General features: G+C 33.9%; 1 protein-coding gene across 2 annotated transcripts in view; it reads left to right on the plus strand.

Moving 5' to 3' along the window:
• Shrm (shroom) overlaps positions 1–15,509 on the plus strand; it is a 91,548-nt gene continuing 76,039 nt past the window's right edge. For both annotated transcript variants that reach the window (XM_088031207.1, XM_088031208.1), the window contains exon 1: positions 1–203. In XM_088031207.1, coding sequence (XP_087887333.1) covers positions 157–203 — 47 coding nt within the window. In that variant the 5' untranslated portion in view covers positions 1–156. The remainder of the gene's footprint in view (positions 204–15,509) is intronic.

Consider the following 15,509-nt stretch of genomic DNA (forward strand, 5'->3'; position numbering starts at 1 on the left):
GAGTTTCTTTGCTGGGTTCGAGCAGACCGCAGCAACCCACGTAACACCGCACACGGTGAAGACCCGGTGTGTCCAAAACACGTCGAAGAACAAAAGTTCAGTTCATTGGTGATAACAGTGAGTACTTCCGCGAAGTGGTAGTGATAAAGAGACAAAATGAATGTGCAAAACAAGAGCCGAAAGGATAGTGTTAAAAGGCAAAGGTGAGTGATGCCCAATTGATATAACAGGAATTGTGTTTCCCGTATTTTACGATATCGGTCGAGTTCGAATTTCATTGCCTCGATTTTCCTGTTTTATCAAAACTTGGATAAAATGTGACATATTAAATCGGCGGGTGATGCTGTGGTGACTCCCACTAGCTGTAAAAACAAAAGAGTTGGTGCAGGTTAACCAGGTGCAGCTGCAATGGACAATATTGAACACGAATTTAATTTATGACAAGAATATTTTTCTGGAAATTTTAAGATCGTGACCCTGGCTGATGCCGCTGCGTGTAAAATGAAAGTAAAACATCATCACAATTAGTTTTTACGGTCCATCGAGTTGATAAATGGTGACAGTTAACGAAGATTGCTTCTTGGTGAAAAATTTTTTAGCCAGATTATTGGTGACCATGGAGAGTTTTTCTATTTGTGGTCAAACATGAAGGGGTATTAGTTTTCAAGATGAATTATTAATGTTTTTCATTTAGATCTGCATTTGTAGGAACTTCGAAGACGAGAAGCATTAACCGTGCTTCCTTGAAGTTATTCAACTGCCTTAACAATAACGAGAACTTCTCACAGGTTAATGTTCTCGATTTTTTCAGTTTCTTAAGTCATGTTACAATTTCATCGAAGATTTAGCCCAAGACTACTTTTGCAGTGAGGAAAACCTGCGATAAAGAACCTACTCAAAGATATACGAGGTTTTATTGGGTACTCAAGGTCATGAGCGCTGATTGCATTGAAATACCAGCAGATTTAACTAACTTTAAGTACCATTTTCCAAACAATTCAAGATTCAAAGTGATAACTGTACCTCTGAGATTCCCAGAAAAATATGATAATAATCTCGTTTGTTTACGCTGTTTTAGTGTAGGAATTAAAATTAATTATAGGAAAATATTCAAATTCTTCGCCGTTCAGTTTTAGGAAGTCGCTTGCTGTGCACACCGTTTTTGGCTAATTAGTCTGTGAAAAATTTCTGGCCAACAACTAATTGTAAGATTTTGTTGAATCTAATTCAAATTTATTGCAGATTGTTCATTGTACATGTTCACCAACTAAAATTTAGTGTTTTCGTAATTGTCAAGTTGGCATAACTGAAAATGTAGTGAAGTTGGTACCGGTGTTGACGTGAGTTTTTTGTCTTGTGCAAAAGTTTTGTCATGTTTGAGCTTTCCTTTCACATAAAAATGTAAATTCTAGTATTTTTCTTTATAGTGCGCTTTTTAGTGGAGTGGGATATAACCTCAAAATTGGTGGAACTTTTCAGAAAAAAATGATTTTGATGGCATTTTCACTACCAGAAAGTCACATTTTAATAAGGTGAGTGAGTAAAATGTGAAAGATTCAAACTTACATTTAAGCAGTGCCAACCTAACGAAAATTGGGATTCTGCAAAATGAGAAAAAAAATTGTTAAAATTTGTTCATGTACCGGTTTGCCAACTAGAATTTAGTGTTTTCGTAATTATCACGTTGGCATTACTGAAAATTAAGTGAAGTTGGTACCGGTGTTGACGCGAGTTTTTTGTCTTGTTAAAAAGTTTTGTGTCTTGTTTGAACTCTCGTTTCACGTAAAAATGTAAATTCTAGCGCTTGTCTTTATAGTACGAGGTACCTAAGCTAGCACTTTAAAGTTTTTAATGGAGTGTGACATAACCTCAAAATTAGTGGAACTTCGGGAGAATTTGATTTAGGTAGGGTTTTATTACCAGGAAGTCACCTTCTGCAAGGGTGAGTGAGTAAAAATTGAAAATCTTAGACTCCCATTTAAGCAGTGCCAACATAGCGAAAATTTAAATAAATAGTAACACTAAATTAACGGTAGATATTCCTAGGAAAGAAGAAAAAAATCTTTCAAATTTGTAATTTATTCAAGACTTAAATCCAATCAGCGCAGATAAGCGAAACCGCAAAATTCCCAAAATGAGAACACAGAAATACCGGCTGCTGGTTCCTCAGAATGATATGAGATTAAGGGTTAAGGATTTTTGACGACATTCTTTGTTGAAAATAAAAAACTGCGAACTCAAAAAGCCGCACCCGTTTACCGTTTATTGATAACTGTCCTAGTTCAGAATTAGCAAAAATCGTAATTTTTGTGATCTCCTAATTAACGAAATTTTCGCAGTGATCCAAATCCGGTTATTTATCAAAGAACGTCTGCTATGCAAAATCTTAACTGGATCGGCATAGTATTTGGTTTAGAATACGGCATTTTGCTTTTTTGTCTATGATAATATCAACGATAAAATGGCAACTGTGTAAAGATTAGAGCCAAAGTGCTAAAAATGGTCTTTAGCTACTTTTTATTGAATTACAATCGCTATCGCCACAATCTGTTGTTAGTATTGTTGGTTGCCTAATATCACATGCTTACAGAAATTGAGCTAATTTATTGCTTTCATTGACAATTATGAATGAAAAATAGTTCACAGATCTAAATTAACACAGCAACTAAAATTTAAAAACCCCCAATTTGAATTGTTGTCTGAACACATTAACTAAACTTCGGTGATATTTGCATACTAATCTATCCTCGCACAACTGTATTTTATATGGGTCTATTTACTTAAAAAATATTACACTAAATGTTCTTAATATGTTTTTCATTTTGTCTATTCTTTATTATGTATACTTGGGTTAACATCTTTGGCTCCAATATGCCAATCAAACATTTTCATTATCATGAAATTAAAGGTTCGTAGTTTTCTCCACAACCGAACATTTGGACTTGAAAAAACTAGAACTAGTCCTGTTCGCATTCTCCTCTTGGAGTTAGTTGTTACATAGTGGTCAGCGATACATACGAACGTCCTTGGCCACTGTTACTATTCAAATGTCACTACAACAGACGTGCGAGACAAAATAAAGAGGCTATAAAGTCAATATGATAAAAATGGTATTTATTATCCAGACTCGCGTGCTACAATAAAAGGAAATATCTTGGTAAACAGAACGCCTTAGTTTCAAGATGAAGCATCAAAAATGCGAATCAAACAATGAAGAGCTTAATGAAAAGACGTTGCCAGAAAGAAACAATCAGCAATGGTGTGACTCAAACGCATCGACATACCAGAAAAAGAATCGGAACTAATGAAACGAAAATCTGTGGTATGTCGTCCATAATGGACGTTAAGGTATTTTCAGCGAAAGCATAGCAAGAAAAATTCCATTGGTTCGATATTGTTCCATTGTAATGTGTTCTTTGGTATTTGACACCATCTGACGGTCGTTTCTTTTATGACACATTTCGACCTTGTGGTACGTAATTACTGAAATAATGGCAGATATGCTTTTTTTTTGTTATTCAGTAACGACCTGGGGCTGATATTAGCAATACAGGCTGAACATTTATTGCTTTTTATGCAATAACACGAGCAATAAACTAATCGAAAATATGAAACAGATTACCTCCCGGTCGTCGCTTGGTACTAAGGTAATCATTAGGTAATCATTAAAGAGTAAGTGCTTAAATGGATGTTGAACGAGAAAAATAGATGCGATGCATGTGTGTCTTAAATAATTATTAATGCTTGGACGATCGCGAATATAAATAAAATGTACCATTAAACATCCCAGAGACGGCTTTGGTTTGCAAGAAGAAAAGAGTTATTTTCTGGAATTAATTTAAATCTTCTAATGCAAGAGTCTAATGATCCATGCATATTAAAATGTTTTGCATACCCGATGGATGCTCATTTATAACTTGGCGAAGAATTTCAAATCACGACAAGTGTGTACAGTAAGTATAAATAGTGACAAGACATACGATCGAACTAACACAGTGAAGAGAGTGCGGTCAGCGATGGCAAATAATTTGCAACAAAGTACAGTAATATCTTCTTTCCGAGGCAAACCCTACAAGAACAAGCTGTTGTTTTATTTTGGAACGAAACAATAAACATGACAATGGTGCAAGGTCGTCCATATTTCTGCCTCCATTTTTACCACAACTCGCCGAGTCTATAAAAATAAACAGATATAACTGACATATATCGGTTCAATTGCGGACTTTGATAGAAATCCACTGACTGATAATTGATAATTAGAATTCTTCTGGAAATATATAGACCCCGTATGTGCGACGTTAACGAACTAGATTGTCTTCAACAACACAAGATCGCACTATTAAATATAATTGTTTGGAAAAAACGTCATTCCGCCACAACGTGTTATTTTATCTTGATAATTTTAATCCTTTAGTGTGCATTATATGCGACTGATGCTAATTTAAAACCACATTTTTTACAATCGGCATCATTTCCTTTAAGCTGCCATGAAGATAGTGCTAGAAAAAGCGGTTTAATGTTTTAACACTAAAAGCACACACAACGAAACCACCAGAAAAGAAAGAAATATCACAATTTTCCACTTTTTTTAGTCAGTTTATTTTCTTTGTTTGTATATTTCTATTCTTTTTGACATTATATTCATTTTCTTCATTATGTGTCTTTCTTTTAGCAAAACAACTAAGTTAATTTCATCCAATAAAAGTTTAAATAATAAAAAAAAAGAAAAATCCGTCGAAATAAAAATTGTCTCGTAAAGCAGTTATTAATACTCATTCATTATGACATGACAATATAGTTTTACGTAGGTAGTTACTCAAGTAATTATGCAGTCAATAGCTTTTTTATAACTAACTGCCTTATAGTTAACCGATTACCTGTATTATTATATGTAGTTATTAGTTGAAAGTAATAAAAATTGTCGGCTCTTTGTTTGAGTCATTTTAATTAAATAAATTTATTTCTGTAATACAAAACGCACTTCCAACGACCTTTAAGACTCCATGTAATTGAAAAAATCATAGTGAAGATGAGTTTAAATCAACTAATAAACTGAATTATGATGAAAGAAGAATTACATTCATAATCATAATTTAATAAAACTCCAATGTGAGTAGAAATTAGTCACAGTTATGAAAATGATTGTTCTTTGTGTAATGAATATTCTAAGAAGTGAAAACATCGTTAGTAATCTTTTGTGGGCTGACATTTATCTATAACATTATGTAATAATTAATTAATTAACAATAAAATAATAACACTGAACTAAAGTAATAAATTTAACAATAAGATGATAATAAAACAGGAATAAATTTCCACATTTCACAAAAAAACAAAACTGTGAAAACAGATTAACTGTCTATAAATCACTTTTAACAGCTTTGTAGGTGCAATATTTTAAAGTCGCCCTGTATATGCAGGTAATAAAATTTTCTGCTTTACTGGCGTGTAAGTAAAAGCATTGAAACCATTAAAATCCAGCGTATCACAAAACAAATAATTGTTGAAATGACGAGGAGGTGATCTTTAAACTTGAAGATCCAGCACGGTTCATCGCAGTATTTCATTATTTTTACGTTAATCGAGCGTACGAGTTACCAAAGCAAAACAAAGGATTCTTGGTACCTGTTGGAGGTTTTAAAAATGAGCAAATGAAGCTTAACGTTACTTGTAATGAGCATAAATAAGCTCTAACCACAGCGCAGTACCTCTGCCTTAACTAGGTATGTGGGTATATAAGGAATAAACAACGATGCATTATTATCTTTATCGTCTCGTAACTAGCAAAATTATCGATTATGCGTAGTTTTAAACGTTGTCTGGAAAAGAGGGTGTCATCAAAGGCACGACAAGGGGTAAATGTGTTTTGCGAGTATTAAATCCAGCACTGAAATTAGCGGTGTTCTTCAATCTTGACCTTCCATTTATGGTAAAGTTTACACGGCAATAATGTTTGTAATTGTCATAATGAACACAACAGACAAACGCGACAAATAAACGGAAGCACTTTGTGTCAAAATTAGTTTCAGATTTCATGGGTGCAAATGGTGAAGCACTATAGTCTTGCTGTCTACAGGTGACCGTTGTTTCTCTCACTATTGAACACCTGCAAGGATGGAAGTCCGATACGCACGGATTTACTTCTTGCAGGGGCCAAACTAGCGGAAAACGAACTTTGGTATTTTAAACTTCCTTCAAATACGAGATGGATTAACTGTAATTTATTAGATTTTTATAGAGGAAGCTCTCGGCTAAATGACTCTTGTAAATCAATTGAGAACTAAGATCCAGTTGAATTATGAGCTCATTATTCAACGGGCGTAATGCCATCATCTTTCCCATAATAGTAATTTAAATTTATATCTGCGCATTCTGCTGTGGAATTATTTTTTAGCTTTGTTGGATTTTTATCACTTCTTTGCTGATTCATTCATTTCGCTTCCTTTTCTTCCACTAAATTACTTATTACATACAAAAGTTTTATAACGAGCGGAAATAATAATTTATTCGGCACAAAAAGAAAAAAAGAAGAATCAAAACAGATAAAATAGGTGGACACTGTTTACTACATAATATGGGAAAAAAATCACCTGAAAAACAGGAAAGTTAAAAGTAGAGTTGATGGAGCTCCATTGAAAAACATCCGCGAGAGCGGCGGGTGGGTCGTGGAAAACGAAAGGTGCAGAAGTTGCTGGAAGAAGAAAAAGATCAAATGATTGCAAGTGCTAGAAATGAGGACTTTTTGTCTAGTCACATAAATTAGCATTTATAGCGGAAATAAATCAAGTGTAAAATATGTTCGTTTGCTCATAAAATAAGAACTGAAAATTTTTCCCCTCAATAGTGATTTTAAAAGAAAAAAATTTACTGCGAGGCGCGTCTTAACAATTAGTGGTGCAGTAAAAAAGTTCTTTCAGTCCTCGTTAAATACGTAGCAGTGGTGAAATTCAAAAACATTTTGAGAATATTATCAGCCATGGATAAATCAATTAATTTTTTCTGCACTTTGAAACGGTTTGGCGCAGCGCAGCGGAACAAATCTTTCTCCTGTTCCAGGAACGCTCCCGATTTAAATAAAGATTTTTTTTTCTCGTCACTGCCTTTGAAAATGAAGGTATTTGGACTTCCCAGCGTCAAGATTCTGCATAATAAACGATAAACCAGAATGCGATGGTCTAGATAAACAGATATCGTGGCTTCAGAGTGACAAAATGACATATGCGGGTCATGCTGCAGTTGTGTACACGTAGTTTTTGCATGAGTTTATGGCTACATTGTGGCATTTTAGATCACGAATTTGACGTTTACAATTCTTACTGGAAAGGTTGAATGTCCAATTAGGATGCAATTGACTAATCTAGTTACTGGCGTGAACATGGTGAAAGATGCAATTTGTATTAATATGCAAAATAATAAACTGATAATTAACTAATTGGTTGAGTATCATCATTTTCTCATGGAGCGGTTACTGCACGCTTGTAGTTAATTTTACGACCCAGGAGACTATTTGTTTACTTCTCGGGTTAAACAATAAATTCTGTAAAGGTATCACAATGTACCTTTGTGCGCAGTCTTAATCAAACCATTTCTCGTTTCTACGTTAAAATATAGTGGCATGAAAATCGTGATTAAGTTTGGTTAATGATCACGTTTAACAACCATTCAATAACTCAGTGCAACATAAATTTCGAACTGACCAAACTTTAATCTTACTGCCTAGTAGACTATAGTCATTGTAAAATAATAGACTAATAGTCGGATTTATTACCCTTTGTTCTATTATAACTATTTTCCAGCAATAAACAAAGAATAATGAGAAGATAAAATGTTCGTAATCAAATTAAATGTATTTTGATACCATTGTGAATAAAACTCACAACATAATCAGTGTGTAAAATCGTACGTTTGATTGTCTCAATCCTTATCTGCTGAAAAATGCTCATAATATTTACGACCCCTTTTTCGAAGCGGCTCGCATTTCTTGATTTCATGATGCAAAGGCACTAGAAAAACATTTCATTAAAAGAGAACGGTAAATAAAAAAGTGTCATTTCAACATCATCCGAAGAATTGCAATTTTCTAAGACAAAATCGTTTGCTTAAAAATATTTGACCAGACCTCCAAACCGAGCACTGAAAGTAGATGAAGGTTGTTCGAATCACGGAAATGACACCTGGTGAACATAAAAACAAGAAAATCGTGCTATCTTCTGATTTTTATCTTTTAGCGTGAAATTAGTTTAGTTAATCCATTACAAATACAACACCTGTGCTTGCTACAACTCAAGAGAGCACGTATTCTTGATTTACCTGGCAGAACTCGAAATTAGATACTGTACATTTTATGTTTATTCAATAATAAAGTTCAGTTATCAAATTAGTTTCTTCTGGTATTGATTTTGTGTGCCTGTAAAAGTGTTTGTAATTTATTTAGAGGAGTTATTGCGTTTCTTTATTATCCTTGGATAAATTAAGTTTTTGCTTAAAAGGAGTTCTGAAAAGGATGTGATTCGAATTACCGTATGCAAATGACAATAATTGTAGCTTCTGTTTGGTCTTTTTTGTGTTTATTTTAGCACCAACAACAGTTTTTGGAATGGAATGTGTTCGAATCTATAGAATTCAGAAATGCATAGTTAACCGTCGTAGTAGCATTTAAGTCAGTGGAAAAACATTTTACTGAGTCTTTAGTGCTTTAAACTGGTTCACATAAACAACAATCGAAGCAACCGTAAATCATTTATAGCTTTATGTGCGCTTCTTCATAGAGCAATGAGTCTTTTCCATCTCTTTCAACAATGTGTGTGAAAAAGACAAAACGTATGTGCAAGATGCCAGGATACGCCAAGCTAAAACATTACCGTTCGTAAACGAGAAGTTATATATTTATTGTTTGAGAGCTTTTTACAAAACCACTCGTCTGTAACGTGGCTACAATATATCATATTTTGAATATAGAGCCATTTAGATTTTGTGCTGCGATATTTCGGGATAAATCACGGCGTAAATGTGAAAAATTCTCTTTCAAATTTCAACAATTTCGAGCTAGACAAGTAATTAAAATATCTGATTTTCTTGTCAAGACATAATAATCGCGATTTTTTCAACACGGAACAGAATAAAGACATCAGCAAATAGCTGATGGTAAGCGAAGCTAATAGGCGATGACGAAGTTTTCGAGGAGACTGAAAATGCTTTAACAATGTGCAGATTCTTCGTTCACAAAATGACTCGTTAACGCTAAATGTTACACGTCAGGATCGACCGCATGGTTTATTTTTTAACTTAATCTTGGATGGATGTCACAACATCTGACGATATTTCGATTAGGAGCCATTCAAATCATGAGAACAAATTTAAAGAAGCTTGGGAAGAAAACTAAAATGAAAATCATCTTTTGAAATGGGTGAAATTGAACTGACAAGAAAACGAGTTAGTTGAGTGAGCTTTTCTGATTTTGTAGCATCATGGGAATTGCTAGATTCTTGAAAATTCAATTACGGAGATAATAAATTCGCTTCTGCGATTTTATGTAAACATATTAGAGGGAAACGAGTGTGGGGTTATGACCCAACTCTCGAATGTTATCTATGGATCTCAACATTCACTCTTTACCTCTAATTAAAACTATCTAAATTCTTGGGTGAATTTTAAATATCGCGGAAAATAAATGAAAACCCTAATGAACAGCACCTGCGGCAAGATCGGAGTGTTAAATTAGCAATTCTTGATTTATGAACCGTCGAAGTGAACAAATGCGATGCAGTAGTTACATCTGACTTACGACGTTATAATGTGGTAATGAAGTATGGCAAATCATTAATAGATTTTCTCCTTCTTAATAAACCAACGTACAAACTCCCTATTCTTGTCTCTCGCATGATCAAATTCGCATTTGTAAACGTGGTCACCATTAGTAAAACACGCTGTAGAGAAATACTGCTCTCCAAAGCCGATAAATATAATTAAAGTTAACGAAACCCAGTGTTAAACCATAATCGCCATAATCGTTGTCCATAAAACAGCAATGGCGTGAGAATTTCGCCCGTGAAAGGACGACTTTGGCAAAATCATTTACAGTTCCGCGTTCTATTTTCCATCAGATACATATATTTCCACCTGAAAACACGAATAAATCTGCTCTACCAACACCATGGTAAAGTTGCGTAAGTCATAAGTTGCGCCCAGGCTTGGTCATCAACTAAATGGTTTAATGGGCATAATGAAACACTTTATTGCGATGATTATTAGATTGCTCGGTGCTAAATTTTAAATGCGGCTCGTGCTCAGCATGCATTCTGGAAAATCGCAAGAATCTCTAAAAAAGAAAGTGTTTTAAGAACTCTAATTATTATATCTATTTTTTTTGACTTTCAAATTTCTAAAATGAAAAGAGATTTCAAGAGTTTTTGAGAATCAAAAAATATTTGAAAATAGAAGAAATAAGAATGAAAACATTTTGTGGATTCAGAAAAATCTAAGAAATGCAAAAAAAAGTTTTTCGACAATTTCAATGTCTAAAAATTTCTAAGAATCTGAATAATTGAAAATCAATACAACAGTGTAGTGATAATAATGATTACTAGAGACCTCGGTACTAAATTTGAAGTGCAATTCGTGATCAGAATGCATTATGAAGTAATTTATGTTTTTCCAAAAATGTGGCATATCCTCGTTAAATTCTGTTACGTGACACTGTTAGGGAAACCGTTGCAAGTCGAATTTTTTCTTTTTAAATGATCAAGAAATGATTATATTCCAATGAGTTGACACCTGGAGGTCAATGAGATCGTGAATATCTGTTTCGAATGGTATTTTCACTGGAAGAGTGCACGATGTTCCATTAAAATCTTCCAGTAATCAACTCAGAAGACACCAAGCAATGTTTATCTAAAAGCCTGAAATTTTTGCACAAGGATCGTAGTAATTAAATTCCTTTGTAGTTCAATGATCGACCGAATCATCACTGATTGAATGTGTGCGTTTTTATAATTCCAGAACAATAGCTTGGAAGGAAACACAAAGACCCGCGACAAATTAAATTTAACTCATTATTCGGCTTGGAAATGAAATGCATAATCCTTTGATGGTTCCGTTTCGCTGTGGAGAAATGAATAATGACGGCGTTTGGAGTCTGTTTTAAGTCATCGAACTTGAGACAAGATCGTTGATGAAATATTTTGTTACATTGTAGCAGTTACTTTTTCATCGGCAGTTTGGCAAGATGACAAAATGAGCCCACTTCAATATTTCTATTATTTCCCATGGCTAAGGATTGCGTGGTAGTTTTTTAGGAAACGGTCAGTGGATTTTTTTTGTAAAAGCATCCACCCACCGCCCATAAAACCTCCATCTAGCCTCCCACGTGCAACAATGTTCCTGAAGAGCACAAGATGAGTGAGTAATTAAGTCAGTTCCAGCTCAGCGAATATCATGAAACAATACCGGAAGAAATAGAGAAATTATAACATGTTATAAAGTGCTTTTAGTGGGCGATGTACAATTGCACGTAACGGCAAACAGAATCGCCAATTTAAAATAAATCAAACTCTGCAGTGCTAAGAATTTTCGAAATAACTGTTAAACGACAGATAAGAAGAATTTCCAACAATAAAGTACCATCTGCTCATTTTCGGTCGGTGACATGTCAGTTTTTCTTTTTTTTTTTCGCGAGTCCGGCTCTGACCGCATCGGTTTCTGCAAACCAGAGGTGTCGATACTGCATTGTGATTTATATAAGTCGTACCATTCGGGGAGGCTAGGACAAGCCAGTGACCTTCTCAAGGATACTCGGAGTATACGTTGGCCGTCGGACCAAACCGGTCTTGGACCAGCAAACACAATGAAGATGTACGTGTTCAACTTAGTCGTACTGGTATGGACAACTATACGACAGATAAATAATTTTTTTTGGCTATATAGCGAGCACTGAAACGGAGAATGGTCGTACCATTTTCAGCATGGTTGCTGTTCTGCAGGTTACGCAAACTCGCATTGTTTATTTTGGCGCAAAAGCGACCTTGGCTAATTAGTTTGAGATGGAGCAGACAACGGAACTTGCTATTATTTTACATAAAATCAACACCAGGACGTGTATAATTTCAATTAACTGGATTTAGAAGGAGAAAGCTCTAGTTTTTGTGGATAATAATTGACATTACTACTCGCAAAAATTTCGGGTAATGTGGATAATGCAACGGATACGTTGCAGGAAAAGGATGCAACGTGGTGCTCAAGTTAAGGAAATTGGGAGTTTTTCATGTCGTAACTGTTGAAATGTCGTCCGATTTAGATGGTATTGGAAAAATATTTGCAGCTTTTGGATTTGGTGTTGTTTAGGTAACAAATTTAACCCATTTTATCAAAATTTCTAATTGAAAATATGCGAAATTGGAGCACGAAAAATTGCTAAAAATACGATCAACTTAATGCAAATATGCACAGGAATAAGAAATATTTTATCAGATCTTCTAATTCTAGGATTGGACGCAGATCATTTAGATGTTTTTTCACATTCTAAATTGCGATTTTATTGGTTCCATTCGGATTTTTTTTCTCTAGATTTCTCAGATTCTGGTTTTTCAGGTCCTTCAAGATCTTCAAGTTCATCAGGCTCTTAAGGTTTTTAGATCCATTTCCTTGTTTTATTTTTATTCTGATAAAACTTAAACAAACTCTGTAATCTTATATATTGTGAATTTTCTTAATTGTTTTAGGTTATTTTGATAGAATTTTTTGGAAGAAAAATAACTGAGTCGATTTTTAAAAGTGCTACAAAAATGGTGGAGGCGCCGATTTTCACAAAATTTTCCTTTCTAAGATATGAGAATATTTGCCATACTGTCAGATTGTCAGCACGAGCTATTTTTAGGAAAGTTTATCATAATTTAAAAGTCCAAACGAGGTAAAACAAATAAATGTCTTCTTCGATGGTGAAAATTTTCCAATGTTTTCGAAATCGTATTTCTTGCGATTATTTAGCTTAGAAATCGATTTTTGATAGTTCGAATTTGAAATTTTAGCTTTTTCAGTATGGAAACTTTTTGGTCTCTAATTCAGATCCGGTCGATATGTCGCTTATTTATTAAAAAATATTAATGTATTCGTGCTCATTTTACGCAGAATTTTATGTAGAATCCAAAAAGTTTTTCGAAATCGTTTTTCTCGCGATTTTTTAGCTTAGAAATCGATCTTCGATAGTTCGAATTCGAAATTTTATTTTCTTTCAGTATGGAAGTAGTACTAAAGTATTGCTTAATACTAAAGTATATAAATACTAAAGTATTGCTCCTCATTTTACGCAGAAATTCTCATCAACTTCCAGTCGTAGGTGGAATCAAACAATTCTTTTGAAACTCTGTGCAAGATCAGATGAAATTTATGGCCTGTTAATTGTACTTCCTTAAACTAACGTGCCACTTCTTTTCACATGTGCAGTTTCTTCTTTCCAGAAATCTCGCTGTAGATCTCCACTAATAAACCGGTGAATACATAATTCATTTTTTACTCCGACTCTGCCTACATTCGTAAAGTTCGTGAATTATTACACCGAATGTCTACTTAAACTAAAATGAACGACAATGCTGTGCAATTATGAGCGAAGTAAAGCCCAGGTGGCCCCGCAACTTTCTGTTTTTAATAGCGACATGGGTGATTATTTTTAATTAATTCGTTAAATGCTAACACAACATTCTTAACAAAAATATCAAACATACCGATCTTTTCACTTGAAGACATTTTGAAAATTTAACGTAATTTCAAGTGACATAATGAGGATCCCCATGTCGGCCTATATAAAATCACAAATCGCTGAACTGATAGCATCTACAACAGAGAAGGAAAAATAAAGAACCGTTGGTTGGTCACACTGTATATTTTTTCAATTCCCTATGCCGGTTTTGTAATGGGAATTTACAAAGTTATTGCGACACTTGGACAAAAACTTTAACTGTCTTTTAATCCATGTAATAGGATAAAATAATAAACCCAGGAAAGTGAGTTTAGTAAACCTGTGCCAGAACTTATAAAAAACATTGACACAAACATTTTACTTTTCGTTTGATTTATTACATAGTAATCCTCTTTACCGTCCGCTATTAAATCCAGCAGGAAAAAGTAAAAATTCTTTCACGACCTGTCATCGAAAAGTTGTTTCGGATTTCTCGTTATTATTGAAGCAGAAAATAAAAAGGAAGTCTTTTTTTATTCCTCCACCGCATCGTGTCCTGACGATGGATTTTGACCATTTTCAAGCAAATTAGCGAAGGTAGTTGACCTCTCTTGAAAATATCTATGGAAACTGTTTTTAACTGAAAAATCGGTAATACAATTTATAAACTTGGTGTAAACGTTAGTTCCCGGAAATTTAATTAATGGTAATATCAGGAACGTTAGTCCATTACATAATTTACGAGGCGAAAAAAATTTGATAAAACAAAAGAGAAGAAATGCGATTATGCTACATCAGTCAGGCGCATAATGTGTTATAAAAGTAATAAATTACAATACGTGCGAGTGTAGTAATTTATATGTATAACCACATACGTCCATATTAAGTAGTGACCATCGGCTACTAACTTGTTGATGGAAAAAGCACTACGCGTTCAAAAAATCGGCTTTATTAGCTAATCGTGCAATTTTTCTGAATAATTTATTACTCTGCATGTTTATTTATTCATTTATTTATGTTTTTATATTTGGTTGTCGTGGTCAGTTTTGTAGTATCATATATCATTCCGGGTATTTCTTCGGCTAATTTTCTCATAAGTTGTGCAATTTATTAGAAATTTTGAACATTAATTCAATGCTGGGACAGACAGAACCCCATTGTTCTAAATGGTAGGCAATAATCTTATCAACTTCGTGAACAAGACAACATTCTAATAAATCTACTGATAGAAAATCATTGGCGCAGTGGGTATGCTAAAAATATTGCTAGACGCATAAAAAAATTCTCCTTCTAAATCGAATGGACGGAATTTAATTTTTCAGATTTTATTTTCGATGTTTCTACATCTTCATTCTTCACTTGTACATTTTCTATAAATATTTCTCTCGATTTTCTCCAGATTTAATTAAATCTTCTTTATATTGAATTCTCTAAATTCTTCTTTCAGTGTTCATTAGACCTTCTTCATTTTCTTCACTTTTATTATATTTATTTTGCTACATTTTATTTGTTTCATAGGTATAATATCTGTTTAAACATTGTACGCACTTTCTAGACACTAAATAACAAATTGTGCAAGAAATATCGCCAACTACATCTATAATTATCAATAAAATACGAATCTAGTTGTTTTGAGAAGTGTTATGCTTATGGGCCATCCTTTCCCTTTTACACAACCTGGTATCAATATCACGAGCTCGGTTTCCTTTCAGTTATGCACACACATTCCAGTAAATTTTATGATGCATTTAAGGCCACCGATGGATTCCTTGCAAGAAGAACAAAAGCTGATAAATAAAGACAAACATAGACATTAAAACCTGCTCATTGTGTTTTTCTT

Source organism: Gnatocerus cornutus, chromosome 2, assembly GCF_029298725.1.
Source record: "Gnatocerus cornutus isolate USDA-ARS CGAHR chromosome 2, icGnaCorn1.1, whole genome shotgun sequence".
NCBI classification, from domain to species: domain Eukaryota; kingdom Metazoa; phylum Arthropoda; class Insecta; order Coleoptera; family Tenebrionidae; genus Gnatocerus; species Gnatocerus cornutus.